The sequence below is a fragment of the Bombina bombina genome, chromosome 1 (genome assembly GCF_027579735.1).
Source record: "Bombina bombina isolate aBomBom1 chromosome 1, aBomBom1.pri, whole genome shotgun sequence".
Lineage (NCBI taxonomy): Eukaryota > Metazoa > Chordata > Amphibia > Anura > Bombinatoridae > Bombina > Bombina bombina.
Genome location: NC_069499.1, coordinates 868,353,755 through 868,372,754, shown reverse-complemented (window position 1 = coordinate 868,372,754; position 19,000 = coordinate 868,353,755). Strand labels below are relative to the sequence as shown.

General features: G+C 35.8%; 1 protein-coding gene across 1 annotated transcript in view; it reads left to right on the top strand.

The window, feature by feature from the left end:
- TPPP3 (tubulin polymerization promoting protein family member 3) overlaps nt 1–17,601 on the top strand; it is a 40,521-nt gene extending 22,920 nt beyond the window's left edge. Inside the window, exons 2-4 of the mRNA XM_053699518.1 lie at nt 6,836–7,030; nt 9,134–9,287; nt 13,907–17,601. Of these exons, the coding sequence (XP_053555493.1) occupies nt 6,843–7,030; nt 9,134–9,287; nt 13,907–14,095 (531 nt within the window). The 5' untranslated portion in view covers nt 6,836–6,842 and the 3' untranslated portion in view covers nt 14,096–17,601. The remainder of the gene's footprint in view (nt 1–6,835; nt 7,031–9,133; nt 9,288–13,906) is intronic.
- The last annotated feature ends 1,399 nt before the right edge of the window (nt 17,602–19,000 follow it).

Sequence of the window (19,000 nt, the reverse complement as noted above, 5' to 3'; positions counted from 1 at the left end):
ATCTTGAATGTTGATCTCATGTCAGCTGATTGCCTAATAAAATCAATATATATGAGGTATAAACTCATCAGAGTGTAAAGGTTAAATAGAGAGTAAGAACTTCTGGATGTCTACTACAAATGGGCAAATGTTTTGCAACATTTGAAAAATTAAACAAATTTTAACACATTTGTTAGGAATTTCAAATGTTTGCACAACATTTGTTTAATGTAATAGTATTTCTAATGCTCTCTTTAAATGAAATATTCCATTCAAATTTTCCTAATTCCAATATTGCATAATTCAAATCGAATTATGCTATATTCAAATTAGAAAAAAAATCAATATATTTGTAATAGTATTTCTAATGCTCTTTAAATGTAATATTCAAATTATGCAATATTCAAAATTGATTTTTTTTTAAATCTATATACAGTATGTATCTATTATGTATCAATTTTCTGTATTCCCTACCTACTACCACATGAACTATGAACTTCTGAATAGTATTTGTTAAATCAAAGTTACCTTTGAAATTTTGAATGTGGATAGACTATCTAATTATGAACATTCAAAAATGAAAGAAAAATTTGAAAACCAGAAATAACATCTGATTAACGAATTTTAATGGATTTTCATTCTTATCAACATTTAATTGTCCAAAAGTAATGTCCACAGGACTATTCGTTCTAGCAAGCGAATTACACTTTCAGCACATTCACCCATCCCTAACATATACTCATCATGTCCCATGTTACTAATTGTAATTTTCTTCTATTTGTTTATATTTCCCAACAAATCCTGCTCATCTTAAAGTGAATGTAAATTTTGATACTAAAGTGCCCGTTTTTTAAAAATTCGATTAAAAACAGGGGCACTTTAATTCATCAAAATTTACATTTCACTACTGTTGTGAAAAAATACTTTTAATCTTGACAGCAGCTCCAGCTTCCTCCGGTCGTCGCAAGAAATTTCTGATGTCACAAATGATGGATAGGTCATACTCCAATCACGGTTTCCCCCCCCGGGGGAATCAGTGTCTGATTCAATGCCGTGATTGGAGGAAGCCGGATTCCTCATTTTAGACCCAGAAAGAAGCTTTGCAACGGGTGAAGGAAGCTGGAACCACTGTCAAGATTAAAAGGTAATTTTTTTTTCACAACACGAGTGAAATGTAAATTTTGATGAATTAAAGTGCCCCTGCTTTTAATCGAATTTTTAAAAACCTGGCACTTTAGCATCAAAATTTACATTCACTTTAAAGACATTGATTAATGTATCGCAAAGGGGCAGCAAACACTTTGTGATTACATTTCTGTCTGTTATGTTCTGTTTGTTTTTACAACAAATTAACACCCTTTTAACTGCTGCTGATTTTCAATAGTCATATTCCACCTATCATTTGCCGTATGTGGCTAATGTTAGGAGAAAGTACATTGTTTTTCAGTTGTAATCAGTTAAAGCCAATTAGGGAAACCTATATAGTGTTAGCCTTGAGTTAAGAGAATTATAAAATCACATGACATAATGAAAGTATACTGCAAAGTTGTTTCATTATCTGTAGCTAAACATTTTATATAAAAATATCAAGTTGTGTACTGTCCCTTTAAAGAAGGGACAGTACTGCAGTCATAGGACAAATGGTTACAAAAGCTTATCTGGGTCCCCTTTGTTCAGAAATAGCAGACATACATGGCTTTGCCGTTGCTTTTTGGCAATTAGAATGCCGCAAATGGCAGCTGTGCACCTTACGTGAAATTCTTGGCCGTGAAGGGGTTAATCAATCAGCTTGAAAGGTAAATTTTTGATGCAGTGTAGAGATTACCCTCCCACCTGAAACCTCCCACTCCCTGATCCCTCCCAAATCAGCTCTCTTCCCTTCCTCACCCCCTGCTGGTCACTACTATCTTAGGTACTGATGGAAGGTCGGCCAGTATGAAGTTTAGAGCTTTTATTTTTAATTTGTTTTAATTATTATTATTATTATTATTATTATTGTCCCTCCCACCACTCTGATCCCCCCAAACAGCTCTTTAACCATCTTAGGTACTGGCAGCTGTCTGACAGTACCCAATTTATGTTTTATTTAAATATTTTTATTTATTTTATTTTTTTCTGTAGTATAGTGGTGCCCCTAACTCCCGTCTCCCCACGATCATTAATAATGGTGCCCCCATTCCAATTCCCCTTTTATTCCATTGTGTAGCTTAACATCGCTCCCTCTCCCTTAAAGGGACAGTATACTATAAAAAAATATTTCCCTTAATGTGTTTCCAATTATTTTGTTTACCAGCTGCAGAGTATAAAATGTATGTAATTATTTGTGTATATGAATTAGCTGATTTTGTGTTTTGAAGCCACAACCTAATAAAATGGGTTGTGCTTGTAGGTATAATCAGATCTCATTACTTTATCACATTTTGTACATATACAAGCTTCTTTATCTTATATCTGTCCATAAACCAATCACCAATACTTGGAGAGAACAATGGAAAAATGAACATTTTATTACCTTATCTCTGCTATAACCCACTGGGAGTGTAATTTCTTCTACTGGCTGTGTTAACACAGCTTGGCCTTGAGGCCAAAAACTTTCAGGATGGGTGTGGATACCACAAGCTAAATAAACTATTTAAAATGCCAACATAAGGGTAATGCAAATACTTGTAAACAATTTAATACACTCAAGCAGGTAAAGTGGATCATTGGGAACAAATTAAAGGGGAGAAAATCTTTGAGTAAACTGTCCCTTTAAAACAAATGTCTGTACTGTAGGGCCCCTCCCACTCCCTCACAGCTATGACTTGTTAAAAGTGGGAGTACAAACCACCTCAATGAAGCGGGAAATACTAAAATTAATTGTAAAATTCTTATGTACGCATAGAAATGACTAATTTCATCATTTCAAACAGACCTATCACATTTCTTCTAAAAATTTCCAAACCATGTAATATAATTAGATAAACTGTATGTCTGTAGTATGTCATCCTCTGGTTAAAACCACTTCCCATGAAATCATGTGATTCTGAGATTGTAAAATGCTCTTTTAAGAGCCCTCTGTTCTGTGTTATATAACATATCGGTGATTTATAAATCAAAGATGTTAAAACGCATAGTAACACAGTTGAAAATAGATTAGTCCATCAAGTTCAGCTTTCACAGACCCCCTTTGATCCCTGTTTTATAATATAGATCCTTCCAATTAAGTGACAATTATACATTAAAAGCCTGCTCATATAACCCAATCATAAGGTTGGGTTCTGTTTTTAAAGATATCTGTTATTTTGGAAGTCACTAACTCATCAAGCAAAGAGTTTGACAATTTTATTGCTCTTACAAACATGACTGATAGAGATTCATATCTCTAAAATAAAAGTGTAAGCCCTAGTTACAAGCGATTTCCTTGTAATAAATGCTCCTGACAATTCTCTATATGAATAATTAATATAGTTATATAAATAATCATATAATCTCTCAACCGCCTCTTTCTATGGGGTAACCTCTCCTTATGGTTTAAATTATCCCATTAGGATGCTCCATGTTGTACTAACAGCGTTGGGCTTTAACGCTGTTAGGAAGCCATGGAAAATCATACCTTTTTTAGTGTCCTGCATGCTCCTTTATTTTATCAATTGAAAATCCGACTGGGAGGCATGCCTAGCATTGTAGGCAGCACCCCATGAACTAATCCCAGCCTTGAAACTACGTGATCGCATCAACGATCGCATGATTTTGTTTTTCAAGCAAGTTTTAACATTGGAACTTTGTTCCGATCTCAAAACACTTGCCCAGCATAAAGGGGTTATAGGAACACTAAAGTCAAATTAAACATTCATAATTCAGGTACAGCATGCAATTTAACACCCCCCCCCCCCCCCCAACACACACACAACTTTCTAGTTTACTTCCATTACCAAAATATGCACATTCTTTTTTTATGCACACTTTCTGAAACTGAGTTCACAGTATAGTTCACAGTATATGTGTTTTGTGACTGACTGATGGCTGTCACATGATATAGGGAAAGGGAAAATGGAAGTATCTTTGAACTTTGTCAGAAAAAAATATATACTACTCATCTGAAATTCAGACAAAGGGTTATATTTATCACAGTGCGAGCGGACATGATATGATGTATCATGTATCATGTCCGCTGCACATCGATATATGCAGACAGCATACAATGTCGGAATTTATCATTGCACCAGCAGTTCTTGTGAACTGCTGGTGCAATGCCGCCCCCTGCAGATTCGCGGCCAATCGGCCGCTAGCAGCGGGTGCCAATTAACCCGATTGTATTCTGTGGTATTGATTTCTGTCCCCGGCCTCAAAGCAGGCGGACAAGTTATGGAGCAGCGGTCTGCTTTATAAACCGAGCTTGATAAATCGGCCCCAAAGTGTTATTGCATTGTCTTTTTATCATGCACTTGTCAATTATACAATAATTTTGTGTCGCTTCTCTAAACCCTTTCTAGTTATGAAATGTTATTTTTAATAATTGGTCTCAAAAACTGTACTGCATATCCAAGGCGAGGAGATTTACCAGAGATTCATATAGGGCAGAATTACGCTTTCCTCCCTTCCATTCCATTGCCCTTTCTATATATGCTAATGTATTTTCCTTACAAGCTGATGACTGGCATTGAGCACTGATCAATTTATTGTCTAAAAGATCCCCTAAGCCCTTCTCTGTCCCATTTAAATAAATAATTGGTACTGTTGCTTCCACAATGTAAAATCGGGGTTAAATCATGTTTGCCATTTACCAATCATTTTTCCAGTTTTTGCAAATTCCTGTGCAGAGCAATGATATTGTGTTCTGACCTTACACAGTTTTGTATTATCTGTTGCTATCTTATCCTTATTGTGTGCAAATATCTGCTACGAGGCACTATATTAAAATGAGTTTAATCATAGAAACTAATTAGGTGAGTTTAGCATTATAATCTATTTCTAAAAAAAACATGATGATTGTCACTCACAATGTTGTGTTAATGCATATAATCCTTTTTAATCCCCCGAGTAGCTTCACCACCACTAATGCCAGACTGGTTTATAGCTTCCCGGATGAACTCTGGTTCCCTTTTTAAACAGTGGCAGTTTACAGTTTATCAGATTCACACCAGTCCTGTAGTATCAAATGTGAGGAGTATTAGTTTGGCTGATTAAAAAACTAATTTGTCTTAGAGCCATTGGATGTGTGTGTGTCTATCTATCTATCTATCTATCTATCTATCTATCATCTATCTATCTATATACAGTATATATATATATGTATATATATATATATATATATATATGTGCACACAGACATTTTAGGTGTATGGACAACTGCTCACAAGCTTCCCATATTTTGCTGGCTTGTGACACTTTGGGATCTCTGCCCTGCTGTCTTTCTCTAGTCTCCTTTTCCCTATATATGTCCAGCAAATCCCTGATTGGTTAATCCCCATACATGTAAATACCCTACCCCAACCTTAGGAGTCCTCCCTGTACCTCTGAGACATAAAACAGAAAAGGACAATGTTGGGATTTTTACTTTAGCTATGCTTAGAGGATAAAATGCAATTCTTCATACATTATAGAGAGATTTAAAGGGTCATGATACCCAAAAGTTGAAGGACTTGAAAGTGATGCAGCATAGTTGTAAAAAAACTGACTAGAAAATACACCTGAACATCTCTTTGCAAAAAAGGAAGACATTTACCTCAAAATTTCCTTAGTAGCCACATCCCATTATTATAGGACTTTCAGCAGCCAATCAGGATGCCAGTCCCAGGACTTACGAGGGAGCGTATAACTGGCATGTGCAGAAACAGTCATGTTATCTCCTTCCTCAGTCAAAGGAAGTTTACAAAAACATTTTATGAGTAGAGCAAAGTGTGACATCAGCATTGATAAAGCTGATTAGCTGGGGGGTTTTCAACATGCACCTGACAGTAACTGAAGAAAAACTGTATACAGAGCACTTCTATTGTGAGCTGAAGAAAGGTAAAATATCTTCCGTATTACATAGAGATGTTCAGGTTATTTGGTATATGGGTATTATGCCGCTTTAATTACCACAAACATCTTCAGTATCTATATCACAGAAATTTGATTTAAGGGTTAAGTTGGGGGTGTATGTTCATCAAAAATGTTTAAAGTGTAATTATTCCCTGGATAATGATATAAATATAATTTTGCCATATGTATATATGGGAATAAAATATTCGCTTTTAGAATATATATATTTTTGTGTGTGTGTAAACAAAAGACACATTACCAATAGCATACAGTTAGATTAGGAAACACTTGTATAAAAATGGTGCTTCTCCCACCTTTCCTAGAGAGGGTAAACTACAACGTTTTAACTTTTGTACCCTAGCAACTTGAGCTTCCTTACTTTTAAAAACAGGGACACTTTCATTCATTAAACTTTACATTTAAGCGTTTTGTTTTTAAATCTTACCTTTTACCTTATAACAACAGACCCGCAATCTTCCTCCCGCAGCTCCTGCTGTACTTAGCACAGCAATGACAAATTCGGCTTCCTCCAATCATTGCGGGCACCCAAAGGCGTCCAGCTCGTGCAGCCACGCAATGTTTGTAGGAAGCCAGATTCATCATCAATATGCGGCAGTCATTAAATGTAAAGTTTAATGAATAAAAGTGACCCTGTTTTTAAGAGTATTTTTAAAAACTGGGCACTTTTTCATTAAACTTTACATTCACTTTAAGGGCTCAGTATTACAGCTGCATCATTGGACACGATATTGGAGATGCTACATATTGCTTAGGTTTCCTTGTGGTTAATACAGCCACTCTTATTTATCAAGAAAACCGACAAGTAACTAAAGGCTGTTTTTCCCCGCAGACTAGTCATGGCAGAGAACTCTGACATTGCTTCTCTTGAGGAGAGCTTCAAGAAGTTTGCTATCTATGGGGACACCAAAGCGACTGGTAATGATATGACTGGAAAAAACTGGGCCAAGTTGTGCAAGGAATGCAAAGTCATTGATGGAAAATCAGTCACCGGCACAGATGTGGACATTGTATTCTCTAAAGTAAAGTAAGTCAGATGGCCGACCTACACCATGATTGCAGCTAGGATTAGAGAATAATTGGCCAATCTGGCACATCAAGGCATTAACAAATTTACATGAAGACAGACACTATTAACCCTTTCACTGCCAGGAATTTCAGCGAAAACCGTGCCCAAAATACCGAAGAATTTTTAGCACTATACTATACAGTACTATATACTGTATTTTTTTAAGTAGACAATACAAGGTGTAGATCTAGGTCCATTTTGGTATATTGTATGCCGCTTTTTCACCACTAAATACAATCATATTAATAAAATTTGTTAACTTTTTCACAAACTTTGGGTTTCTCACTGAAATTATTTACACACAACTACTGCAATCATAAGACAAATGGTTGTAAAAGGTTTTCTGTATTCCCTTTTATTCAGAAATAGCAGAAATGCATGGCTTTGCAATTAGGTTTTGGTAATTAGAAGGCCACTAATTGCAACTGATCCCTCCCTTTTAATCAATTATATATATTTAATTATTTTCTGCAGTGTAGGATCTCCATTACCCTCCCACCTCCCTGATCCCTCACAAAAAGCACTCTAACCCTCCCCGCTCCTAATGGTGTCCACCATCTTAGGTACTGTCAATTATCTGCCAGTACCCAGTTTATAGATTATTTTTTTTTTTAAATCTATTTATTATTTTATAGATTTGTCTGTAGTGTAGCGGTCCCCCACCCTACCTCTGATCTCTAGTGTAGGGTCCCCCCTCCAACGGGATTCATATTCTTTCTGTTGTGTAGAGTCTCTTCACTCCCTCTCATATTTACACTTATTTTTCTGAAGTGTAGGGTCCCGCCTCTCCCTCCACCGCTGTGCCGCACACCTGCCTCCCTACATCCCTCTCAAACCTTCGACCGACACAAATGAAGATCGTTGCAGACAGAGACACAGTCCGTGTCACTGTCTGCAATGATCAGGCAATCTGCACTCCTATGGTATTGGAGCACCAATCATGCTCTGTTACCATATGAAGCCAGATGCCTGCAGCCCAGTCTTGACAACTGAGACTGCTTAAGTTTCCTGAAGGGCCTACGTATATACTGTATATGTTATGCTGTACTATGGGTTATGTACCACATGACATATATATATGTCAGATTGGGTCAAGGGGGATAACTGAAGTCCTGAAGTTAGCCTGCATCGGGTTTCGCTTGCACACAAACATTTTACTTTCAACTTATAATACACACACAAAACCATGTGCTAAAAGTTTACTTGTAATCTTTACCTAAATACATTTTATAAGCATTGTATTAAGATTATGCTCCACCTACCTCTAGAGATGGGTACCACCATGTTGAAATCTAGCTTTTCGCTACATTCCAGTGTTTATGTGTCTGCACATGGGCAGCAGCTCTCCTTCAAATATCTGCAGTGAAACCTAGGTTCCAAAATGGTGGCACCCATAATTAGGTAGATGCATGAAATGCATTTTTACCGCTAGATTACAAGTGGAGTGGTATTTTGTGTTTTTGCTAAAGTGAAAACTCTGTTAGAAGTCAATGAAGAAAAAAAGTTGAAAAAAACCTAACACTCCACTTGACTGATAGTTGTCAAATGATACAGGAGGAGTGGAAAAAGATATAACTTTGAAATTTGTCAGAAAAAGATCTCCTACTCACTTGAAGTTCAGACTAAGGGGTCGATTTATCATAGTCTTTGCACCCCTACGACTGCAGGTTCTCACAAGAGAACCTGCAGTCCGTATTTATGAAGCAGCGGTCATCAGACCGCTGCTTCCCTAACCTCTTCACCACCTCTTAGGTGGCTAATTTCAATTTTTCCGGTCTCGTCTGACTCTGGAGATTGACAGGGTGATTGGCTGTGCGTGGGCAGCGTTACACAAGACCGCAAAATTGCGTTCTTGTGCAGTGCTGAATTCCGTCAGCGGAATTCAGCCCGCCAGAGGCAAGCTGTAGTGGACAGGGGGCGCGTATGCAAGCCTCTGTCCGCTGTAGCTTGATAAATAGACCCCTAAGTGCTATTTCAATGTCTTGTTATCATGCATTTGTTGATTATGTAAATCTTCTGTATTTACTGGTCCTTTAAGTATATATCATTTGCATATTTTAGAGGGAAGACTGCCAGAGTTATCAATTTTGAAGAGTTCAAAAAAGCACTGGAGGAATTATCCACAAAGAAGTTTAAAGGAAAGAGCAAAGAAGAGGCATATGAAGAGATTTGTAAACTGATTTCAGGCAAGGAACCTGCAAGCACCGGCGTCACGGTAAGACTTGTGAATAAACAGTGGTAAATGTTGTTCTAATGAAGCTTTAAAGCAAAATCTTTTTTTCTCTCAAAATTGTCTAACTTTTGATTTAATTTTGCATTCAATTTACATGTCAGTCTGTTCAGGAATTTTCAAGTTCTAAAAATAGCAAAAATTAATTTCACAAAAGTTTTGCTTTAACTTAAATGTGGATTTTTAACTGATTTCATGCGTATGCACAATAGTTAATATCTGAGAAGCTAAATAACCTGTGCGGTGTTAAAGTAAGTTCAGTTTAATTATATGACCCCTTAAAGCAGAGCTTTCCAAACTTTTCATGTTAGTGACGCACTTTTTAGACCTACATCATTTCGCGACACAGTAATTAATTCAGTTGTACTAGCAAAAAGGAGGTTAAACTAACTTGTTTTAAAAGATACGGACACATACATAAATTATATAATAATAATAATAGGTATTTACAAGTAACAAGTAAGTATGTATGGGAAAGAATTAAAAAAAAAGTTTAATAACACCAATAACTACTTACTATTTTAATGGGATGTATGAGGTTGATGGAATGAACACAGTTTCTGAATATTTGGTGGAATATTAGATAAAGACACTCGCATTAAATCATCAAGCATTTTTAAGCTTTCACTTCCTATCCATATATCAAGAGCAGGAGCAGCAATGCACTACTGGGAGCTAGCTGCAAAAAAACCCAAAAAACACTTTGACTTCTGACCAGCTCAGCTTTTAAGCAGCTGCCCTCAGCGGTCTGCGAGTCCGACTGATTACTGCCTGTGCTGCAAACACACTGCTGTCCCACTCACTGACTACACATGCAGTCACAAGCCAATTAACGCAGTGTAGTCAGGAGCCAATGTGCTGCCAAAGCCACCAATGGCAATAGTTTTAGTTCCCACTGAGCTGTGCCAATAGGTTAAGATGATCTGTGACCCACTAGGTATCAATCATGTGTCAACCATGTGATATGCATGGCAGGCGGAAAGTCGGAAACCAAAAAAAAAAAAAAAAAAAAATTAAATTAAAATTATTTATTTTTTTGCTGAAGCAGGGACACACCTACACACTGCTGCCGACACACTAGTGTGCCCCGACACACAGTTTGGAAAGCACTGCCTTAAAGGGATATGAAAAACAAAATTTTCTTTTATGATTCAGGGGCTGATATTCAAAAGCTCACTGGCATGGAGAAAAATCTTGCAAAATCTTATTTTTTTTAGACCGTATAGTAATGTAGGGTCTCTCTTCACTTCAAGAACCCTGAATAGTGAGATAAACATCTTTTAAACTAAACATTTTAGCTTTTGAATATCAGGCCCTCAGACAGAGAATGCAATTTTAAAAAAAGTGTCCAATTTAGTTTTATTACCAAATTTGCTTTGTTCTTCCCATTTTATTCTTTGTTGAAGAGATACCTAGGTAGATGTCTAGAGCCTGGTTTCTCAACAGCCGGGCCGTGGCCCAGTACTGGGCCGTGATAGCCCTGCTGGTGGACCCTGACCTGTCATGCCCCCACTGCACACTCTTACACCTTTGCACACCAGGGGCAGACTGAGACCAATCAAGGCCCCAGGAAAACTGTCTCACACTGACCCAAATGTATTCAAATTTATGCAAATGAACATGGTAGCCTCCCTGCCCTAATCCCAACAGGCCCATCAACCTCCAGAGCCAGGACCCCCAACATTAAGGGCCAAAGAAAGGGCCCCCAACCTCCAGGGCCAGACCTCACACTCCATGGCCCTCACAGCGACAGACCCTCGGCAGGACCCCCCACACTCCAGGGCCCCCTTTAAACCCACACTGAGCTGCTTAGTTACTGATAGGGCAAATCCCTGCTGCTTAATATATATATATATATAAAATATCTATCTACCGGGCCCTGGACATGTCCAGCTAAAATTTACCGGGCCTTGAGATCACTTTGGTTGAGAACCACTGGTCTAGAGCACCAGGAAATAGTGCTGCTATCTAGTGCTCTTGCAAATGGCTATAATTAGGGTTGCCACCTCAGCCATGTTTTCCTGGACACTTATGAGTTATACATGTTGCAGGGTGTGCAGGAAGAAACGTAGTGTGTTTCTGGACAGAATTTTTCATATTCCTCCCTTCACACCCTGCAGCATGTGTAACTCATAAGTCTCCAGGGTAACATGGCTGAGATGGCAATCCTACATATAGTGTTGCAGAGACGTGCATTCTCCTGAGCTTACCTATCTGCTGTTTAACAAAAGATACCATGACAACAACAAAAAATAATAATAATAGAAGTAAATTAGGTTATTTAAAATTGCATGCTCTATCTTAATCATCAAAAAAAAATAATTAGTTTTTATGTCCCTTTAAATCCTAAATATAAATATTAAGTAGAACCTAAAAATATTTGTGCACTGCCAAACAGCTATTGTTTTAAATAGTGGATCTATACACACTTCACACTTCAGAGATAAATATTGAATGTGACTTTATGTACTTGATTATTTTATTTTTCTCGGGAAGATAAATTTCCCTTTACATTTCAATTGTGATCACATTTCATCTGCAACTAAAATGAAACAAAGAGCAATTATCTGTTTTTAACATACAGTATTTCTTTTTTTACTTCATGTGTATTTATCTGTCTGAACTCATATGTAAAATACCTAAACAAAAAGGACCACAACTCTTGCAACAAGTAAAGTGTCCAATTTATGTTTGCAAGAAACAGAGTCATCTGTGTATAGGAATTAGCATGTTTTCATACTAATTGAAAGGTCTCGAGTCAAAATCATATTTACTTCATAGAGAATGGAAATTGTGTTGTATTCCAAACTTTTATGATCTTAAAAAGAAGTTGTGTTTAAAATATAGAGGACTTGAATATAGAATAACACAGTACTTTGATTGTTCCACAGCTTTGATTATGATGTTAACAAATACCTCACTGTAAAATATGTAAACAAAGCTGTAGAATTTCAGTGATTAAAAAATAAATAAATAAAAGAATCAGAAAGTAATTCGTATAGAGTGTAAAGGTTTAAGAGACTTTTCAATCAAATTGAATACGTTCTGTTTCCACGTTTTTGCTAATCCAACATATTCCTAACTGTATACCGCTAACTCCGCCCCCTCAATATAGTTTACTTGGTAAACATGGGAAAATGTATCCTATGACCTATACTCTGAAATCATTATTTTAGAGGTTTTATGTTAACTTAACAATAATATTCCCACCTTCCCTATATGTTATACTACAATTATACTACTACATACAAATAAAAAGAGGTTCAGGTTTACCATTTGAGGCCCAAAAGCGGTCTCCTTTTACTCAAGAACACCTTCTGTAGATTTGTATCCTTTATATCATTAGGAGTTCCATAAGTGGCCCCATATTTCATTCAGAAGGTTTGTAGTTTGAAGGGCAAGTGATATATGTATTTATATTCTCAAAATGTGCCATATAAACCTGTAAAGTGTTTATTCTTCTCATATTGGTTGTATGTATCGCAACACATTTCCTTTGCATTTTCTAATGATATCTTTGTTTGTTTGACTTGAATTGAACTTCAATAAAAATTATAGAAAAAAAAAAGCATACTTGGTTGAAAAGCATACTTAGGTAGGCTCCGGGGCAGCAGTGTACTACTGGGAGTTGTAAACATATATACACTTATACACAAACACACATGCATACACACACATATGTCTACATACATATATTCACACATAAAAATACTACATGTTTTTGTGTAAACTGTGACAGTAAAAGCACATTTTTAAACATGTTGAAATACTTTTTGCATGAAAAAGTAAGGTTTAAAAAGTTATTTTAACCAGTGTTTTGGTTGATACTTGTGTTGAAGGAGGGACTTAAAATCTCATGACATGATATTTTTTTTAAAATAGATACAATTGATTATTAAATAGGTATAAAAAAAATGTATTTCAGATAGAGCATATAATTTGAAACAACTTTCCAATTGATTCCACTTTTTTCATTTGCTTAATTCTCTTGGCATCCTTTGTTGAAAAGCATATCTAGGTAGGCCTGTGAGCAGTGCACTACTAGGAGCTAGCTGGTGATTTGTGGCTACACTCATATCCCTCTTGCCATTGGCTCACCCGATGTGTTCATCTAGCTGCCAGGAGTGCATTGCTGCTCCTTCAACAAAGAATACCAAGAGAATGAAGCACATTTGATCATATATGTCAATTTGAAAGTAGTCTAAAATTGTATGATCTATCTGAATCATGAAAGAAAAATGTTGGATGTATGTCCCTTAAACATCACATTAAAAAAAAAACTAATTGTTTACTTATGTATCTGAATTCAAATGAAAGAGTATATATTCAACTCTAATACAGTGTTTCTGATACTATCACGACATCTTGACCAGGTTAAACTACCATGCCCCTTTTATTGCAGTGTTATGGCAAAATATGCAATATTATCCATTTCTAGACACATTTTTTGGAGCATTACCAACAAACCAATCATTATGTATTCTTGTGAGCACATGAAAAATTGGAGGTAAAACCTACATACACGTGGATTACAGTCTATTGTCTTTTTTATTTTCATTGCTAATGATACATCACTAACAGCCATCTAATTTCCTTTTTCACAGAAAGCAGCAGCAACTAGTGCCGTGGAACGTCTGACAGACACCACAAAATACACTGGGTCACACAAGGAACGTTTTGACGAGAGTGGAAAGGGTAAAGGAAAGGGTGGTCGGGAGAACCTTGTTGATAACACAGGATACGTGGGAGCTTACAAGCATGCTGGCACATACGATTCCAAAGTGAAAAAATAGAGGAAGGGGTTGGACAAACAGCACCATCTCTTTCTTCATGGCACCATTAACCCTGTCACTGCCACAATGGCATTCTGGCAGTGATAGGGTTAATGTTGTAGTTGCAGCCCCTCTTAGCACTAAAGACATTCAATGATAGTATCTCCTAGTAAAATGCTGACCCTTCCAGAGCATCAGGAAATGTATATAGTCCCTATGAATTCCAAAAGCAACCAAGGATAGTTTTGCAAAAGTCTCTCTGCAGCTGGAAGAATTTGAAGACTTTAATGTGCATAAAATAAATTATTGAGAAATTCTTTTTTTCAGAAACCTCAAGAAATCTACAAAAGGGACTAGTTTGCTCTAAATAAATATGTTCTTATTAACGGGATGTCAACTTAATTGATCAACTGTTTACATTTAATATGGTGCTAAGTGAGACTGCACCTTTAAGAAGTATTGCTCTCTATTCAGGATGCTGGGAAGATCCTTCGTTGGACGAGAAGTAACCCATAAATATTTTCAAAGGAGCTGTTTCAAACCTTTTTGAAGCATCTTCCTAGCAAAGGGAATAGGGCAGAACGAGTATTGTGTCCTACCTACACTGTAGCACTTGTAGCTTAACTAGAAATCCTTAACATTGTTGTAGTATATCTAAATCAAGCTGATAGGAATTCATGTATGTAAACTTTATTAGAGTGGCACCTTCCATTCACAGGAATGAGACGGATTATGTCTTCCAGAAGAGGGTTTTTGTCATTGTTTAAAAAATATGGCCCCAAATCCTTGGTCAATATATTTTATGTTGTTTTTGTTTCTTCCTCAAAAGATCATCAGGATCGTTAACACAAGTACCTTTAAAAATAACTGATGCCTTTTCCTGTTTTCATGATTTAGCCAAAGTTTAGTGCCTAGAGACACAGATATGTATTTTTTCTTCTGTGTTTCACTTGTCTTTAATTCATTCTATGTACATCAGAAACATGAACAACAATAACCACCATCATAATGTAAAATAACTAGCCTGGTGTCTTTGTTAAGGATACATTTGCAGGGAACATTTAGATGACAAACAGACAAGCCAAAGTTTAGGTATTATCCAAGTTGGACTAATAAATTACCAAAAACATAATGTGCAGATATGCTAAATCGGTGCAGTTCAACAAGAATTTAATTGATTCACATAAATGATAGATTTTTAGTTACATGCTGCTCGGGGGTGGTACTAGACTTGTAGTGGAATAGTAGCAGCAAGGAGATGACACGTGTCATTATCATCCATCAACAAAAAAAGTTCTATTTTTACTTTAAGCAAACAAATATGTTCTATATTAACCCACATAATCTTTGTCTCTTTCTCCATACACACAGTGGGTTTAAGCATTATTATTATTATTATTATTATTTTGTAAATGCAAGCATTATTAATAAATAAAAAAAAATTTGAGGTTACAGTACAGGTCAAATAAAGCATTGTTATAAAACAATCTGAATTACAGAAGTGAGAACAGTTGAGGAGGCTTATTGAGTGAGATAGTCCCCAAGGATGCTCTTCTGTAGCTAGGCCGGTGAATGTCCATAGGTCTATTCTCCCATAGAGGGAGGGGCCGGAGAAGAGTTGAGTACATGAAGAGAAGAATTTAAATTTAGCTGTACATCAAATAAAAAACTATTGTATGTCCCTACTCAAGATTCAGTGGTCCCATACGTGGCTCCTCAGATCATACTGGTTGCTCCTCACTGATCTAGACATTATAATTTGTGGTGCAAAAGGGTGAACAAAAATGTATAGATTGTCCCAGTGGGTGGTACTCACAGTCCTTAACCACCCATTCCATTATTGTTTATATCCCTTTTAACCCATATTCTCCTATTCTCTTTTCTCCCCTTGACCTCTTTAATGTTTCAGTGCATAATACCTTAGCATTTCCTTTCGATATAGCTCCTGCCTTAGCAACTCCCTGATGATCTTAGGCTCTGCTTTTATGCAGTTTATGACTAAACTGACAGATGAGAGGAATTAAACAGTATTGAGCAGTAGCAATGAGAGAGCCTGGCAATACATAGAACAAAAAGGGTATGGCAGTCAGGCCTGTCAGAACTTTTGAGTGTTTGGGGTGTTCCAATAAGGTTTAGAGATGTTGCATCCTTTGGAACTGCTACTACGGCTGGTTCGTGGTGTTTGTTCTTGGAGTCAAAAACCAGCTATACAACCCAGACTTCAAAAACGATAATAATATTAATTTTAGTAGGTGAACTCTAACATTATTTATGCAAATTACATAATCTAGAGATCAGTCACTTAGGGTACAGAGTTCTTCACCACATTCCCGGAATCCCTTGTATGAAAGCATCTGAAAAGTATGACTCACTAACTGCTGGCAAAGGATATTACCGTGTTTGCCTCAGTGATACACTAATTACATTATTTGCACAAAAATAATTTAATAAAGGGTTTAAATACGTCCTGGCCTTCTGAATTCACTAGACAGACTGGGAAAACATGTGTACCATATAGCAGTTATATTATTTATTACCAGAAAACAGTTAATTGTATATAATAAATTCCGTCTCAGCCATGTTATACATATTATATATTTATACTAATTCACATGTAATCCTGTAAGTATAGGCCTGTAAATTTATAATACCCTTATACTTAAAGGGATATGAAACCCAAATTATTTCTTTCATGATTCAGATAGAGCATGCAGTTTTAAACAACTTTCTAATTTACTCCTATTATCAATGTTCTTCATTCTCTTGATATCTTTATTTGAACAAGCAGGAATGATAATAGGAGTAAATTAGAAAGTTGCTTGAAATTGCATGCTCTATCTGAATCATGAAAGAAAAAAATTGTGTTCCATATCCCTTTAAATACACTGTGTATCAAGTATACTGTATGTGCATGAATTATATAATCAGTGCCTATTCTATTGTAAGTACTATATGGTGTGCAGGCATTAACCCCTTGCATACTTCAGATATTTAGCCCAGATAGAAAATATAACATCCCAATAAATTAGCTTTTCAAAATGCTGCAAATTGTCTATACTAGCTATTTGACTTGCAGCATTACCAAGTTACAGAATATGCTTTTTGGGGGTCAATTTATTAAGGTGCGGACGGACATCATATATCATGTCCGCCGCACATCGATAAATGCCGACAGCATTTGCTGTCTGTATTTTCAATCGGCCGCTAGCAGGGGGTGTCAATCAACCCGATCGTAAGCAAGGGATGTTTAATGTCATTTTATTCATTTGTTTCTGTTATTCTATCTGTATAGCGGCTCCGTGGCAAATAAGCTTAGCATTTTTTTGTTTTAACATCTGCTGTATCCTTGTCAGAAAGACATTATGAGTTATGTTCCCTACACATTTGTGCTAACATTGTTCTCGTCACTATGAGTTTTGGATGTATATTATTAACTTGTTTTTCCTGAAAAGAATGTTTAATGTTTTTGTCTTTGTATCAATTAAAAAGAATTGTTTCTCTGCAATAAATACTTCTTTTTTATTCTGTTTCGGTTTCTATTTGAAGTATATATATATATCTATATAATATTTGTATATACACACACATATATATATCTGTATATTTGTATGTCTGAGGAAGGGGGTAAACCCCAGAAAACGTTCCTTTCAAGTAATAAAACTGGTAAAAAAGTCCTGGTGAGTGCACTCTCTGTTCCAGTTCATGCACTTTCTTCTGTTGCACCCTGGGCATTCGACCAGTGAGGCTACATATATATATATATATATATATATATATATATATATATATATATATATATACATATACACACATATATATATATACACACATATATATATATACATATATATACATATATATATACACATATATATATATATGTAAACATATACACACACATATATATATATATATATATATATATATATATATATATATATATTATATATATTTATATACACATAAACACACACACACATATATATATATATAATATCTAGGTATGTGTATATACTGTATATACAGTATATATATATAAACAAACATACACACACATATATACATACACACAGTATATATATATATATATACACATACATAATTGCAATAATACAATTATTTCCTTCAGAGTTAGAAGTGTTTTAAATAAATACATATGACAGATCCAGCAGAAAAACAGTCTGCTGGTAGCAGGAGGGTTAATTGTTGAGAATATACAAGCGTTGCTATGAAGCCACATGTTTTGGTTACAAAAACATAAAGATTGTTAGTGCCAGGTGTTCCCAATGTTTTTGTTGTGGTTGCCATGGTTAGAAAGACTCAAGTACACTCCTTGTGACCCTGATTTGACAGGACTAACACCAGCATTTTGCCCCTGCTTTATGATCTTCATACTGTTCAAATAAGTTCACATTTTAATATTAAATACATTTGGCCAATATCTAAAGCAATGTAATGGCAGCCATTTTGAATGTTATTTGCAACAGATTGTAGATATGATATGAAGGGCTGCCGCTTACTATATTCCCCAGCTACAGGGTTCAGTAGTTTTAATAGTGATGCTGGTATTTATTCTCAAATTGCAAGGATTACACATGTAAGTATGCATAAAAAGGTATGAAACAATTATTTATTTTTTTTTTTTAAAGGGACAGTTCACTCAAAATTTTTCTCCCATTTAAATTGTTTCCAATGATCCATTTTACCTGATGGAGTGTATTAAATTGTTTACAAGTAGCTCCTTTACCCCTATTTTGGCTTTTGAAATAGCTGATTTAGCATGTGGTTTCCCAACCTATACTAAAAGTTTTGATACTGGAGTCTCAGGTTTAGCCTAAGTAAACACAGCCAGCAGAAGAAGTTACACTCTCATTGGGGTGCAGGATAGTTAAGTAATAAAATGATCATTTTCCATTGTTCTCTCTA